We start from the raw sequence: 17788 nt of genomic DNA, 5'->3' as shown, positions 1-17788 counted from the left end.
TTAATTATTGTCTCTGATTTCTATTTCTCATAGTTCTTTTTATACTAGAAAGTAAACTGCCAACTGCCTTTCGAGAAAGAAAGTTGGTAGTTCATAAAGATGATAATTGTTTTCATAATAAAAATTAAAATATGTACCTAAATACATTTAATTATTGTATGTTCAATATATTTTTAATCTGTTATTACGTGATGCTAGAATGCCCCATTTACTGGACAGTGCTATACGGTTTTCAGCTTTCATTAGCACATATAGTACAAGCATTATGTTTACAAAACTAGCTAAATAAAACTTATATTTCTACAAGATTACAAGACTGATATAGGAAAACAAGGTGAGACACATTCACATTTTCATCACATCAAAAAATAAAAAGCTTGGTCACTATATTTACACATTAATGCCAAAATTAATATTGTAGGATTTTATATCAAATCAATAATAGTTTTATGGGTTGTTTTGATAATTTCATATTCAGATATTCTTTTATTTCTATGTGTGTTGGTTGGTTTCTGAGCTGAGTTCCAAGTCTATTCAATTAAAGCTGATTTTAAATTATATTTAGTATTACTGTATCAGCAATTTATTGTGATATTATTAACATTTATTATAACAATTTTAAATCTTCTGAGATGTATAATGCATACATCCAAGTAAGATGCACTATAGACGTACCTGCAAAGTAAAGTAGATAGCTTTAATTCTATGACTATATGAAAGACACTATGAATAGCGAATATTTCAGCAAATGAACAGTATGGGAGAAATGGGGAAAAATGTTTTTTGAAAGCAGTTCACTTCTCATAACTGCTGATCAAAGAATAAAGAAATAACATCTAAAAATGTAGAAAATAGTCTTACAATAATTTTGACTCGGCAGCCCTTTCCTTGAAATAGCACAAACGTATAAATTAATAGAAGTCGTTGTAAAGAGTGAATGCTTTCCTTAAGATCTTAATAGGGCCTTTTTTGTTATTTTAAGGTGCTTAAAAGGAGAACGTTTCAAGAGTTATATAATTTACGGTTTTGCCATTTGAATTTTGTCCCTAACTGCATCTCATATCTTTTCTCTAAGTAACATGCTTAGTTTATTTTACTTCAGAGGTACACAAGGACCAACATTGGGAAGTGCTGGTTTAAGATATGAGGTTTCAACTCTGGCACTAGTGCAAGTGGTAGGTAACTGTTACTAGAGTGCCATGGGGTTTTTAGCTTGTCATGGCATCCAGACTCTTTCATAATTGAACCGATCATTTGCTCAAGCGAACAAATTGAACAGCCGTCAGCAAATGGAGATTCCAAGAGCCCTGGACCTGGAGGTTGTGTAGGTTTGTCTACTTTTGACCCAGGAGTTTGTATCTGCGTGTCTTCTGCTTTCGTTCCAGCTGAACCCTCTTATCACATTGTTGAACCCTTAATTGGTACTAGTAATTTAGATGTCGGTACAGTTAAGGGCATTTTTTTACACTCACCTTTTTAAAAGCTAGGGAGTTGTAGTTCATTTTAAATGACTGAAATACACAAGAAACACAACCCATTTTCACCAATAAACAATGCATGATATTTTTAGATGCTTCATGCTTGTTGCCAATGTTGGATCTTGCATCCACTTTCTGCAACTGTCATTACCTCCTGAATATGAAATGTCAAAAAGTCCAGCAATACATACATGCATGGCAAGTAATGCATACATTTCAGCTGTTGTTTTTATTTGTCCATATTAATCACAGCATGATATCATACTGAAATCCACCTTAAAACTGCTAGTGAATTATTTAAGTCCAAGTAAAGTAATACTGTGTTTTCTTATGTCGGATTCAACATGATAATGATAGATTCTCAAATGATAGTAGATCTTTTGCTTTTTACCAAGCATACTGAGCAAATCCAGATGAAAAGAATCCCAAAAAATTATGCTTATCACGGGGGGGCAAAATCAGTCACTGTGGTTAATTCTCTGTTGCAGTGCATACCTGCTGTTCATTTTGAAACTGGCACCAATGTCTTAGTCCTTGAGACTTGATTTTCAAGGTGTTTTTTTGCCTTTCTGACTAATAGGTATCTGTGGGGGGGAAAGGGCAGCAATCAAGAAGTGTGGTTAATTAAGGCATTAATTAATTAAGGGCCACAATGTTTACATTGTAAAGCTTTGTGTACTAATACTAAATGGTATATACACTTGCAGGGTACATAAGATTTTGCCATTTCAGTTTTGCCCCTGACTGCATCTCATATCTTTTCTCCAAGTTACAAGTTCCGAGGAAACATTGGACCTTAGAGACAAATTTCCAATCAAGCCAGTTTGTGCTGTCCCTGAGCTTTTTACCTCGTTGAATGTTTAATAGGTTTTTCCCACTGATTATTGGAAAAAAACTGTTTTTTTCAGCAGGCCTGCAAGGGTTTTAATTTTTGGATATTTAGAAAAAGGTCAAGCTATGTGATGGTACATGTGCTTTAAATCAACTGGTCCTTCGATTTCTCTATTAAACATGCTTCCCTTTTGTACCTGGGTAGTCAGTGTACCTGTACAATGGGCAGTCTGGGTGTCCCAATGTTGCTGTAAAAACTAGACAATAAACATGGGACCTTTTGCATAGCAGTTTTAGCATGATCCAAAAACTGTGGGAATTGTCTTTGTCTTTGAGTTTGACTCATTATTTTTAAAGATATGCGGGGATAATTAATCTAGTTTCTCTCTCTTATCTGTCTTTAACTGAAGAAAATGTCTGCAACCACTGGTTATCAAGCTGTGCAACTCAGGCAAGTAACATTTGCTTTGAGTTCATGGAAACATGGAGCTATGGTGTCACCTTTTATAACTTGTTCCATGCAATAGCGATCCTATTATTATTTTATCTATTTTTTTTTACAATTAGAACCAATGATATGGCATGTTAATTTTTTGTGTTGTGTTGTAATTTATTAAAATATACTTTAATTCTTGACAAATATTTCAAAGCACATTTCATGATTAAATCATTGACACTTTATCCACCAATGACACACATGCTATGCTTATTTTTTCTGTGAATAATAAATAAGATTTAGCATCTCCTTGTTGGTACAGATATGCGTACAAATTTGTAGTACCTCTAAAAACCTCCTAGATGGCTCTCTTGTACTAGATAATACGCAGTAGGCTTCTGTAAGAAAAACACAATGTGGTGTGTACCTATTACTTTTGTGTAACAGGGCTTTTTTTCCAGTCGTTTCATGGTGTCAGTCATTTACTTCTGAATTCTGTAGGCAGTGAGTTGGCCTTGCATTTATTCATATTTTCCAGATCATAAGCATTATTATTCATTGTACTTTGACTCAGATGTAGTATCATTCCTTGAATTCTGACTCAGATTATAATTTTTGCCTTCTGTAGGTTTGTAGGATTCCACTGAAATGGATATCACTAGACTATTTTATTAAAAAAATGGTTCATTTTTGCATGCATGTTAACTAGAATAAAGTCTTTCATGAATGTTTTGAGTGCAGAGTTTAGCATGTAATTGGTCGTACAAACACAAAGACTATTTTAGTGTTTTGTTTAGTTTAAGGGATATTATGTTTTGAGTGTTTTACACTAAAATTGTAAGTTGTAGTAATTTATACTCATGAAAGGGAATCATTGTAAACGGCTTTGAATGATTAGAATGTGATGAAGCTTTTCAAGTTAAAATGTTTAGACCTGTGAACGCTTTTAAGACAAAACATACAGGCAGGCAGCACGATTCATTTCCTTGACTCTTTGAAAATACTCAAATGGAGGTAACAGTTTAGGAATGTTTGCAGTCGTGTAGTACGATTAATTTTTTATTTATTTTTCAATTTGCTCAGCGCTCTGACAAGCAAAATGGGGATATGTGTACAGAAACACTTCTGCAGTTATTTCGCATAATATAAGAATTATAATTAAATCATGAAGCTTATTTATTTTCCAGCAGCGCCTCAATCATAGGCTTAACCCTAAATTTCAAAAGCCCTAGTTGCACTGTGACATTGTGTTAATGGAATACTGTATTATAATTCATTAGGGCACATAACTTTGAGTGTAAGATGATTAATTCTGTTTCCCAACCAGAGCTGGCAGCAGGCCAGCTATGTATGTAGATCCTTACAGAATAAGGGTGCACCCTGCAGGACCTACTCAAGGTCTATCTCTATGAAGCTGGCACAACACTGGCTGGCTACTTTCCATCGATGAACATGTATAGTGTAAGTGTCTTGGCAGAAGTCCTGAGCTTTTGGTCTGTGGTTGGTCCCAGTGGTAAAAACTGGATCAGAGCAAACTGGAAAAGTAGCAAGATTAAGTCAAATACGCACTGTGCAGTAAATTAGGGCTTCCACTGGGCTTTACATTTTGCTGCTGACAAGCTAGTAAAATATACAACAGAAAAGAATAGCAGTGGTTTAATTCTGGGCAATCTCGAATTTGTGTTGTTAAAATATGTTTGAGCTCATAAAGGAAGCAGCAGTGATTTTGAATTGCACTTTGACAGGCGCAGACAAAAAAACTGCGTTTGAACTTTGAAGTTTTGATGTCAGGTTGCAGATAACTAGATAGCATTTGCGAACATGTAATTGTAAGAACATCTCATGTCAAAAAGTAGAAAACATCAGTGGAAACACAGTTATTGGAATTATGTGTTCTTTTCAATTCCAGGATGCCACAAAGTGATAATGTGAAATATATGATTCTTTGTGTTTTAATGTGATTTTAAATGTCCCTGTGAGTCAGTTTTCAGTGTTTGTGGTTAACTTGGCAAAATAATCTGCTGTTGGAATTTTTTTAAACCATATAACCATAGTTTTAATTCCCCGAATATCTTTCCTTTCATATATTATTTGCTTTTATGCTTGTGTTTGCAGATTACATTACTGTTTTTCATATATTTCTGCAAATATAAAACAATTTTTTAAATAAAAATGTCAAGATTAAAGGATTTATTATATCTACCATGTTTAAACTGGAAAACTTTGGTAACTAAACAAGGAATAGTTTGTTTGGGGCAGGGGAGACATATATAGGTATTAATGATAACAGGTGCATTTTCTGGGCCACTGGCAGACGGGAGAAGTCACTGGCAGGAAGACTGGCTAGTTAAATACATAGTAAAGTTATTGGCTGACTGGCTTATCATTATGGTAATGTTTATGTTTACCTGTATTTTTTTTACTTGTGAACATTTTTTAAACAGGAATGTAACAGAGGTATACGTATTTGTTTTAATGTATTTTAAAGACACTACAACATTCAGTTACAAAGGTTTCACAAGTTTAAAGTTGACACATACCATTTTATTCTTTTGCCTAAGACAGTTGATGCATACGGCTGTATATTTAATAGTTTACCTACACTGCTGTGTGTGGTAGTTTGTGCTGATGAGTTTGTTTCTACTGCTTTATGGGGTACAAGATACCTGTACAAGATAGATAGATACTTTATTAATCCCATGAGGGAAATTGCAGTACACCGTACTGCACCGTAGTGCAGTATAAGCACCGTAGAGTATAGTTTATTTTTTAAACAGTTCTCTGCTTGCTTTTAAGGCTTTCGTCTTGTTTCATAATTAAGGATATTTGACAAAAATACACTTAAGAAAGATAAGCATTCCTTAAAGGATATTAATTAATTTAGGTGTGGAACATCACTATATTAGAAAAAGCTCCAAATGTAACACTTAGAAATAATAAAAGACTGGCACATTACTAAAATGTCTGGTTTGTTAGGTATAATTGTCAAAATGGAACAACACTTAATATTGGCATAGGCCTATGTGAAGGAAAATAAAAATATTTTTAAGGAGAGGGTTTAAGGGAGGAGGAAAAATAGGTTTTTGGATGAATTAAACATACAAATGTACACGTTTTGCAAATATTACGTATCGTGTTTTCAACTTGTTGCATTCTGTTTTTGATATCCTGTTTTTCATTTTCCTTTCAAAATATAGCAGTCATTATATTGAGATGCCAGGCTGGTGCCCAAATGCTGTTTGGGTTTTGAAAAAACATGTTTTTTTTTTAATTAAACACTTGATTAGCCTTACTTTTTTGTAACTTGTGGATTAGGCTGTTGGTTGACATTGACCTCATCCTATGTGCTGTTTCTTCACCATTTCTATTCTAGGCTGCTATTACTGTTCTGTGTCTCTCTAATTGTGGTAACAAAAACTAAAGAAATAGCATATTAGAAAATTCAAAATGCAGTCTACCATGGCATTCTTATGGCTAATTATTTAAGGTTTCTACTCCGGTGTAGATTAAATAGTTTTTTCACAAATGCAATTGAAAGCAAATTTTCTTGCTTCGCTTTGTCTTTAAATGGCAGTAGAGCAGTAGTTTGCCATGTTGTGTTCAGAGGACGTGTACAGCTATGAACCCTTTAAGTGGAAACTTTATTAAAAGAATTTTGATTACTGTACAATAGAGCTCATTTAAGCATTTGTTTATCGCTGCCGGATAGAAAATATATAAAATTACCATTGAATTGCCTCCCAAGAGAACTTTCAGCTTGGAGGGTTAAACAAATCATTTTAGCTTGGGTCCCATGGGGTGCTTGTTTTTCTTGGAAAAAGAGCTAAATAGTTTACTTGCTTTGCCCCTGCATGGAATCTGTCTTGCCTTACTGTTGTGAACAGAGTACTCAGCTATGAAGGTAAGTATTTTGGGGGTGTCTCTGTTAACTTCAGGATGCATAACGTTTTTTTTATTTAACAGATGGAGCAAATGGAAATAGCTTGTGAGCTGAGAATTGCTGGCTTATTTTCTAATCAGAAAGGCTTAGTAAACATTGACTTTTTAGTTAATGGCCTTTCTTCTTAATGACCCCATTTCCTCTCGTCCCTTTGTTTGTGCGGTATTTAATGGGACCTGTGTAAAACAGCAGCAATATGCAGTTTTTTAATAAACAAATAGTAGGACAGTTGCATTTAAACAAAAAGAACAATATATTTTTATATGTAAGCACTCGGTGCTGGAAAGTCTTGGATTACATCTCCTGGAAGCTCTTCTCATTAATTTGTGTTTATCATTTTTAGAGGGAAGGTAGACAGTTACAGTACTTAATGTTATAGGGGGAAATGTCTGGATCAGGGAGAAATTGTGAAGCTGTGTAAAATGTTTTTTTTTATTATTTTTCCTGTCAAAGGACGCTAACATATTTGCGAGTTTTTTCAGAATGACCTCCTTTCACTAGGTAACCTCTTTATGTCCTTACGTAGCATCACTGAAAGTAGTTTTTTTAATGACGTTGAAATAATTTTTCCATCTCTTTTTCAAGGTTTGAAGTAAAAATATCTTAACCTGTAGATTGTTCATTCATATTTTCAAAATCAGAACAAATATACATACAGCACTACAAAGATGGTTATCAGTTTCGTAACCTGATTGACAAAGTATTTTAAATGATATAAAAAAACAGAAACGGCACTAATAGTTTAACTTGAGCTGACTTTGTACGTTCGTCTTTGTAATACAGGAGAAGTACTTTGAATGGTGTAATTTTCTTGCTTTTCCTTCTGACTCCTCCCCATGGAAGGCATCACACCAGTGCAGAAATCCAATTACATTTATATGTATGAACTGAGCTTGAAATTCCCTCTGGCTCAGTTATACATACTTATAGTAGCTTATTAAGTGGACTGTGAAAATTCCCATTTATAGCACTGCCCCAAAAGAAGAATGCATTTGTAGTGTCCATTATTTAAAGTGTGTAATTAGGATGTTAAAACTTTTTACCTGTGCAAAGATGCTAAACCTATTCAAGCTAAGTTTATGTTTTAGAAAGTCTTTATGTATTTCATATACTCAATAAGCTGTACGGCAATATCAAGCGCATCTTAGCATGAACATTAACAGTTATGTTACATTTTTTGTTCGATTTGCAGTCTTCATGTTGTTGAAAAGGCTTAGGGCAGTAATGAGAGTTCTAAGACCTTGAAGGGTACAGAGTGACATTTTGGATCTTGATGGTTAAGAATACGTGATCATTAAAAATTTAGACTCATTTGCATTTTAAATGGATGGTGAAAGACTGAGAACCCCTGGTGGTAGTCATTTAGTTGTTTTTCTTTTGATCTGATCATGAAAATATTTGCTTATTTAGATGGTGGCACAAACAGCACAGTAGCTTCTAAAGGTCAAGAGGGAAGAAAGACTTGTCATTTAAAGCGAGAGACCTCACATGGACATACCTAATTGCCCGCTGGGTTCTTCTCGGTCACTCTTTTAAAATTCATAAGAAACAAAGAAATTAATTATCCTTTACAATAATGAGCTGTACCTCTGTTGGCAAACATTCAATTAACTTTTTAGTGTTTGTAGTTTAATGTGGTGTATGACCAGCCAGCCATGGCAAACAGGTTTTTTTTAAAACAGTGCCAAAAGGAATGAGGTGCTTAGAGTTAAAGTTTTCTTTAAGGCCAGCTATAAAGGCTAGTAATTGACGTCTTTCCCATGATATCACCGCCCAAAAGCACGACGGGTTTGACATGCTAGGTGTTTTATTTTTGTTTGTAGCTTTTACCTGCTGTTTTAATTTCGTTGCAGGTATACCCTTTAAAATAGCTGTTGAAACCACAATAAAGTAGTTTTCTACATTGCTCAAAAAGCAGCATATTTTTCAAGCAGGCATGCTACATTAAATTTGTGATAGTTCAAACAGATTATCACTATTTTAATCACGTAATCAAATACAACACATCATTGGCTTCTGTAACTTTAAAAGCCCGTCGTATAGCAGATGCAAGGTATTCTTTCAGTATTTGATTGAAGTAAGGTCATTAACATTTTTTAAGCAATGGTTTGATCTTTGACTTGAAAACAGTCTTCAGCATACGCTAAAGACCATGAAACAAGTGTTTGATGCATAACAGTAAGTGCCGTCAAAAACTGATGACTACAATCTTTTTAATTTAATTAAATACATTTTTTTTTCTTAGCTGGATGAAAATATTTTTAAATATAATTTTAGTTCCATGTTAATGGAATTGAATTCAGTGTTATAAACCAAATAGTCTGTTTAAAAGTAGTAAAGGAATTTTATGTAGATATATAGGCATTATAATTATTTACAATATTTTTGAGGTACAGCAAGATTTTAAAAAGCACTGTCTTGTGATATCTCTCTTTTCATTCTGCTTTTGCATAGAATTGTAATATAATCACTTCTCGCAAAAACTGTTTTTCCAAAGCTGCATTAGTGGCTTTAATTATTAGCCTGATGGTTCTAGGATAGGGCATAAAGTGCCTATAACAGCGATTAATTAGGCCAAAAAAATGACTTGCTTTTTTTGTTTGTTGGAGATATTGCATTTCAGCACTTTTTTGGGAGTTTTATCAGAAACATAGAATATTATCAGAGTAGCACCAGAGAATGTGAAGGTTGGTCTGCTGAATACAAATAACTCATTGAGACTGTGGTTCTGCCTCATAGAATCAGTCCTGGTGGAAATGCTTTGATAAATGCACTGATAAATGTGGAGAAGCGGAGAACTCAAATGTAAGAGCCTGTCAACAACTGAGGAAGTGTCCAGTTAGAGGAAATTTCATTGCCTGGTCGGACACAATGAAATTAAGTACAGTTTGCTGAAGTGAAATCGGATTGAGCAGGATTGAAAATGCTCTTGGGAGCTGGTGGCGATCAGTTTACACTGCATTCTCTGAAGTGACAGAGGGATTAATAGCTTAGAAAAAATGTCTGTACTTACGCATTACGGTATTGATTTTTATTTTAATATTTTTTTAATGATGTGGGTGTGTTGAGATAGACTTAGATAAATCTGCACTTAGAGAATTAAAGGTTATGTTAAAAATATCGTGGAACCTAAGAGCAATTACGGATGATCTGAGGGCATTCAGCCCATCTAAGTACTTAGTGGCTAATTGATCCAAGGATCACATCCAGCCATTTCTAGCAAGAAAGGATAAGGGTATCGGATTCAATAACATCTAGGTAGCTTGTTCCATACTCCCACAACCTTTTGCGTAAATACTGTAGTTACTCCCTGTTTTGGGTTTTAAGTGCATAGAAGCCATAGCATTCATTCTCTGTTGTTTTTAAAGTGGTTGGCATTACTACTTAGTCAGTATAGGTTTTTAATCAGACCCTAAGAGTTGAATTGGTCACCCTGGTGTAATTTAATGAAAAAGCTGTTATTTACTTGTCACTTTGAATAATTTGCACTTACTTGACCAGGTGCAACATCTAAATATCTTTGAGACAGTATTTCCAAACAAACTCAGAAAATGAAAAGCACCTTTGTTTCGTGCTGGTGGCTTTGATTCAAAATATGAATTGGTGCTTTTGCAGTTTTGGACACAAAACAATAATAAACTAAATAAACTTAGCTCAAATGTTTGGTAAAGTGTGCAGTCATGTCATATAAAAAGGATTATGAATTTGGGCATGATTGTTAAAACGTTAAAGATGTGGGAATGTATGCTTCCTATTTGAGAATTACATTGTTTAAAATTAAGAATGATAAAATGATAAAGGAATATACAGGCAACTAAAATTGACTTATTTATCATTGTTGGCTGTTGTTTACTCTTAATTATTAGATTTGTCCAGATAATTGGATTGTGGAGTAAAGGAGTAACCCGAAAACATTTACTGTTATGTTTACAACACAGATCTTGCAATTTAACCCGAGTAGTGCAATAGTGACGTACAAGAACAAGTAATTTTATATGCAGTCATATATTATCATGTCTGTGTAGTACACTTTGACAATTTAAAATTGGAAATATTAGATGTAGACATGATCTCCAGAGCAAACAAAAAACCTTATCGGCAGTTGATCGTGGGATGAGAGCTGCTAAATAATGCTTGGGTTATAATTCAGTATATTTTTGTTGCTAAAGCTGGAACAAAGGTCATTGCCAGAAAAATGTACACAAAAATCCATTATCGGAATGTGTAGACCTGTACTACTTTTTAAAATCTTTAAAAAAAAGAAGGTGTTTTCCTTACAAAATCATAGATGTTTACTCGATAAGCATTCTGGCTACATGTCCTCATATTGTTATGCCACATTTAGGAAGAATTAGAGAAGCTGACCAGTGGTTTACAGTTCCATAAAAGTAAATATTGTGCACCTGTTTCAATTTTGTGCCATGTTTTTCTGTTTTTTGAAGAACAGTTTCTCAGCCATGAAAATACACCTACCCTTCAAATTCTGTTTCCTTTCCCATACTAAGTCAATTGATAAAAACCTGTACTGCTTTATTATTTATCTTCCATTTTATATTTTATGTTTTTTTTTGAATGGGCCAACAGTTAATCAGATTTTATGTTATGGTGTTTAGTTGGATGGATATTTTGCTGCACAATAAAGGGTTTCATATTGCCATACAGAATTAGTCAATTTTTCTGTACAGCTGCAGGAGATGTTACTTAATTTCTTCACTGATGTTTTACTGTTTTTATTTAATAAAATGCAACAGTACTTGGCAGACAAAAGTGTTTTTGAACATTTGAAGAACAGGGGGAAATAGTTTTGTGGTTTACACAGAATGCGAAGTCTATTTGAGAAAAATGAACTTGGGCAATTAGTGAATAGGAACGTGGTTGTGTTTTTGCATCAAGGACTAGAATCTAATCATATAGCCTAATCACTGAATTAACCTTTGGAATAGACAGGTTTTGAGTTATCTACGGAGACTTTGTTTCTACTTTTCAGAGACAGATGTAAAAACAGATGAATTGGTGTGTTTCAGAAAGCATCATCATTTGTTTAATACATATAAGTTCAAATATCAGGTATTTTTTTCAGTATTCTGTAAATGACGTGATATCAGAACAAATTTAAATTATAATTTTGTATGAGGTATTCATTGTGAGAAATGTCTTACTTTTTTTTGTTTTATTGTATTTTTTTGTAGAAGTAAGAAATTGCCAATAGGTGGGTTCTATTCCTATGGTGTTTTGATGTGTTTGGGTTGCTAGATGTCAGTTCACATGAACACAGTTAATCACACCCTTCATAAAACCATCTCACACAGACCTGGGTGCTGCTGATGTTATCAGAGCCTTTTCATTTACAATTCTAAATGTGCTTTGCCATTTTCCTTTACAGGTCAGTGAGGGAGAGAGTGTAGTGTGTATATTTTATACACATTTCACTTGTTAAGCCCTTCAGTTGCTCTGCATTCAGAAACATTTCTAGTAAAACTATTTTATTATTGCATTTCTGCTTTATTTTGTAGCAATTGTTTTGTTACTAATCTACCTGGTCACAGAGTAAATGGCTAGAATAGCATTTTTTGTCTCTCCATTTATCATTGATACTACAGTAATTGTGAATTTCTAAGTTTTGAGTTAAATAAAACATATTTCAATAAATAAAAATCATTCAGATATCAACTAAATTGTTTAGGAACTGTTTTTGATATCCAGTTTATCCTAAACAAATCGTATGTCTTTCTCAAGTTGGGAGAGAAAGATAAAAATGTCACAGTTTTCTTTGTTTCTTTTCCCCCCCTTCCTTTATATGCTTGGCACAATTATGTTATTGTGTAGAATATTTGACTGGCAAATTTCTGCAAAATTATTCTTTGCACATTTCTTTAACTGCAGAACACTGCTTGGAAATCCACTGCCCTGTATTCCATCTACGCTGTGTAGATTGGGGATTAGGTTTGTTGCTCTTATCTAGATTCTCTTTCTAAAGCTTCAGTATAGTTTATTGAGGGTTGGTTTTTACAAGTGCACTGAACAAACTAAACACAATTTTTGCAGATTTGTACTCAACCGCGTGTGGTGTGTTCTTTTTGTTCCTCCGCTATCTAACTCCTGTCAGTTGACTATATGGATAAATTGTTCCCGTTTTCTTTTGTCGTTAACCCTTAAATAGAAACTAGAAATGTAGCGAAGCATAAACATTGAAAGATGCTTGCAAGCTTTTTGTCCCCCTTTATTACTTTGGAAGTTGCACTTGTCTGGGTGTTCAAGTTTGTGAGGTTCTTAAAGGGGAACTGCAGTCCTAGTTTCTCAGACCAGTAATTAAATCTTGAAAACAAAAATAAATTTATGGTGTGGCGACGTTTTACATGTTCTGAATCAAGCACAAAATCGTGAACTTTGTGAAAGTTCTGTATGGTCGCCATGTTGTCCCAAACTGTTGGTCTCGCCATGGGTGAGAGCACGAATTCGCGGGAGTTGTCTCATAAAACTGGCCCTTCCCGCTCGCTAGTCACTGTAATGACTAATGTAACGCGATGTGTGAGTAAATATGTACAGGCTGTGCAGCAGATATTTCACAAAGTCAATATGTTGAATTCAGTTCAATTGCCATCATTCAAATCGGAAGTCCAGTTAAAGTGTCTAATAATCGTTTTGAATTGTTTTGAAATATTGTTAATGTGGGATAGGACATGAAGTTTTCTCTGCTTTGGTGATTACATGATTATGAAGCCTGGCAGTCTGTAATATGACATACATTTTCATTTCAGATACTGAACCAAAACTTCTCCTCAAACCAGGTATCATTTGTTTTTGCCTGTAAGAAGCAACCGCTGAAATAATGTGATAATGGGGAAAAAAGGGAAAAAAATGTCTTCATGATTTAAGTGATGCCTTTCATCATAATTAAGTTTAAGACCAGTGTTAAGATGTGTGTTGAAAGTTATGCATTAAATGGTTTTATGACTGAGAGCACGCCTGCTTGTTTACAGCGTAATAGGGCCTTTTCGCTCACTGAAGGTTTTGTTGCCTCCTTCTGAATAGCTGACAATGATGGCAATATAGCACTGCGATTACCTGGAAATTTCTTCCATTTTGTGATGTAAATTAAAGGTTTTACACATGACTGTGTACGTTTTACTTTCATTGTGGATTGAAATGGACTCCAACTGCAGATCCTTTCTTACCCCAACATATAAAAATAGCTTTGGAGTTCCACTTTAACAGTGGTCCTTTACTAGTATTTGGTTCAGTTTTGTACTATTTGTGACATATAGTCTCTGAAGTGGTAATTTAACCATACCATAATAGCCACAGCCTGTACTAGTCATCTCTTGGCATTTGTTGAGCATCTAAAAAAAAAACTCTCCAGTCCCATGAAAAAGCTCTAGATTGTTCTTATGATGGTTTGGTTGATTCTAAATTCATGTCCATCATGTGCTTGAGAACGCTCTAACTCAGGACCCATGCCATTTTATCTTCATGTTAAGGAAATTAAAATACACATTAAGGAAACTCAAAAACAGTTCTTCAAAGTGACATTCTCTTTAAAATGTTGTGTGATTATCAAATTGAGTATATTTAGGACAAATGTAGACTTTCTATTTCGTCGTGGTATACACCTATCTGTCATAGCCAGAGTGCTTATTTTCTTCACTGAGCCCGTAAAGATTTGAAAAGACCATTAACCATATATTTTTATTTTATATATATAGGCTAATAGATAAAGGTACCTACATTAAATTAAATTTGCATGCAGGTTTTATTCTCATAAATGACTTGCTGTTTTACTAGGTGGTATTTTGTAACCTTGCTGAAGATGAACTTTCCCATATTGAAAGATTGGGAGATTTCATTGACATTGGTAAGGCTTGTAGCACACTGGGTCTCAAACTGTGGTCAAGATAATGCTGTTTGTTATTGATTGCCATTGAAAGTAACAAACCATATCTGAAGTAGGCATTAATGATGATAGTGTATTTCCTAACACAGAACTGAGAGCACTGTTTGTGTTGGGTCTTCTTTTCTGTTAATATGTTCTAACATTGTCAAATAGTCTCAAATAAGATCATGAATCACCAGAAAACAAACATCATTTGCACTGATCTAAGGGTTTGATGTCTACATTGATGCAGAAGCTGCTGTCTTTAAGATAGGATCGTTGAGTCATGGCCTTTCCATTGCAGAAGTGCCTGTCTATAATTAAGATTAAGGACCATTTCCAGTTGTGTTAGTATCTGGTACCGTAAGTGAATGTCAATCAGCGATAATTTTAGAGGCTAACTGATAGAAATGAAATCTACTGGTCAGTCTGATTGGATGGCAAAATGTCTGTGAGAGGGAAGTAGGAATTTTGACTGTCACTGATTGAGGAAGCCTGTATTACAGTGCAACTACTAAAAAAATAACATATGTAGACATTGGGATTGTGTGGTTTTACCTGAATGATTCTGGTTTCTTCTCCTTGATTACTCCTTATTAGCTACATGTTAGGATATCCTACAGGTAACATAAATTCAAATGCAGTGCAGGTGGAACTGATGTGGCAACAAAAACATTTAATCTGTTTAGCTGACTAGTTGCTTTGTATGCTGTAAGGTGGTTCTTTTTGAAACATTAATATAGACATTGGATTCAAACTTGGAACGGTTTATCTAATTGTATAAGTTCTGTATTTACAGTTCCATCAATCTCAGAAGCCTAGGAATGTTTGTCAGTATTTTCTTTACAAATAGAAAAGTGGTTCTCTATATTTTTACTTATTTAGTTTGCTGTCAGAATCAAAGCAGCTTTATCTGATCAAATCAGCTTCACATATTTTTAGATTCTTTTACTAATTAAAGCAGTAATATTACTTGATAATATTTTGAAAAGCTAGCATAAAATATTTATACTTTATTTAAAAAACAGGTACTTTACCCAAATTAACAAAAATCAGGACACCCGAGAATAAGTAAACAAATGAGGGACTGATCTGACAGGTCTCTTCCCTGGCATCAAACATTGAGTGCAGTGACCATGTTTTGGCTACACATGTAATGAAGCCACGTTGTTTTTGGTGTTACAATTATGAAAGAATCCCTTTTCTTGGAATTCTTACTATTGGAATGGAGATTTGCTTATTTACCTCTGCAGGAAAGACCTAAGTGTCTTTAATACATGTATGTTTGTGGTTTTTTTAACCTAATGTAGGTTTTGCATACTCCTATCTTTGTAATACAAAATGACTAAATCCAGTCATGCTGTACTTTCATGGTTCTGGTCAGTTAAATATTTGAACAGGGGGTTATACAAAGCTATATGAGGATGCGGAAAACATATTTCACTATCTGTTGAAAACCGTTAATAGAAAATATGAAGCTCATAAATGAAAGCATGCCCAGCAGTTTTTTAACTTGTTATTTTTTCTTCTTTAAACCGAGTGTATGACGGGGTATGAAACTCTGACAGCGGATATGCGTTGGAAGAGAGGCTGTGTTTTCTGTGGTCCCTGGCGAAACGTAGCGCCCAGTCAGCGGTTTTCCTGGCGGCGAGGCTGCGGTAGCCTTGGGGTCAAGTGATGGTGGCTGGGTGGATCCCGATTGCCATTCCAGCATGCCGGTTGGCAGCCTTGCCCCAGCCTGTTCCTCTCCTTCCCCGAGCCTCACCCTCATTGAGATTAAACTGTTACTGATTGCGAGGAAAACTGGTGACCTCGTTTGCCGCGTATGAGTTCAGACATCACCTTTTGCACATTAATGCAGAAGCACGCATCTCTCGCCACGCGTGGTGTTGCACTTTTTGTCATTTTGTTTCCAGGAGATCACGAGGGCTAGAGAGAGCAGGTGTGAGCTCTTACATTTTCTGCAGGCATATCGCATCCTGTCAGTAACATACCCAGACATGAATCCAATAGCATTGAATAATTAATAATTAGCCTTTAGTTTAAAATATGTTCCTGAAGGGTTTAAAACTTCTAAATGCAATAGTAAAACTTGCAAGGTAAATTTTCTTTTGCAAGCTGTCTTACACCTGACTTGTGCCTTGTGTCCTGTTCTGTTTTATGACAAGGCAGACTTCCCAGGCTGAGACTGCCCCTACTTTGACCCTGTGCCTTGTAAATTTATCTAATAACCATAAATTAAGGGATTTCCTGACCTCAAAACAGTGGTTAGGGTAGACTTTAATAGCACACTTGCCTATTGAGTTTGTAAACAAAAAGAATAAGTTTTTTTTTCTGTCATATTGGATTTGTTCCGTTTCAGTTCTGTAGGTTTTCCTTTAAGAAATCTGTTCATTACTCATCAGTGCCCTGGGACTTATTTTGTTATCGTAATCATTAGGAAAGTTGGACATATAGAAGTCGGAGGGACTGGTTTTAAAACCGAGATGTGTTTGCATAACACGGTGAGAGGTCACAGCTAAGTTCTGAGGAAACTTAAAGATTTCTCTCTGGGAATTTTCTTTTGTAGTATATCCAGTTGCAAAGCTCTTTAGCGTGAGCAGCTTTCATGCACAATGTTTTATTTATAATTCCTCAGTGCAGTGCATTTATTTTAGTTTTGTTAGCATTCATCATTTTACGTGTTGCATTGTCTTTTTTGTTTACTGTTTTTATGTGAAAACACTTGTAACTTCACTATTAAATACAGTGGCTTGCTGGGAACAATGTATGAGAGCAGTGGTCATGTACAGTATAGATCCAAGATAAAATAGATTACCTTACTGATGCCGCATTATTTTAATTTAGTGAAATAAATTTAGGAGGTTCAGGTAAAATGTATTCGAATTATTTGTGCCATCTCAGTGCTCTCAGTTGGTATTATTTAACTTTTCACAAGTCCAAAGACACATGCTAATATTTCAATGAATATCTTACTTTCATGTCACAGGTATAAAACACATCTCACTGGTTTACTTTTCCCTTGAGTTGCAAACAGCTGTTCCTTTGGACAAATTTAATATTGTTGCATACATAAGTCATTAAATGTCATAACCTCGTTAGAAAACTCACCAATAAATATTTACACACAAAGATCACATCATCACATCCAGATGAGTTCTTTTCTACTAAAAACAGAAATGGAAATTAAACTTTTCCCTCTTTAACCTTGCTGCTCTTCAAGACTGTTGTTG

At 34.7% G+C, this 17788-nt stretch overlaps 1 protein-coding gene across 3 annotated transcripts in view; it reads left to right on the top strand.

Moving 5' to 3' along the window:
* Positions 1 to 17788, top strand: part of taf3 (TAF3 RNA polymerase II, TATA box binding protein (TBP)-associated facto) — a 77998-nt gene that overhangs the window by 17629 nt on the left and 42581 nt on the right. The window contains exon 1 of one of the 3 annotated variants that reach the window (XM_069192533.1): positions 8839 to 8863. The exons of the other annotated variants lie outside the window; for them this stretch is intronic. Coding sequence (XP_069048634.1) covers positions 8854 to 8863 — 10 coding nt within the window. The 5' untranslated portion in view covers positions 8839 to 8853. Of the gene's footprint in view, positions 1 to 8838; positions 8864 to 17788 lie in introns of those variants that run through there. 3 annotated transcript variants of the gene reach the window in all.

The sequence above is a fragment of the Lepisosteus oculatus genome, chromosome 7 (assembly GCF_040954835.1).
Source record: "Lepisosteus oculatus isolate fLepOcu1 chromosome 7, fLepOcu1.hap2, whole genome shotgun sequence".
NCBI lineage: Eukaryota > Metazoa > Chordata > Actinopteri > Semionotiformes > Lepisosteidae > Lepisosteus > Lepisosteus oculatus.
The sequence above is the reverse complement of the archived record's forward strand: the minus strand, read 5'-3'. Positions and strand labels throughout refer to the sequence as shown.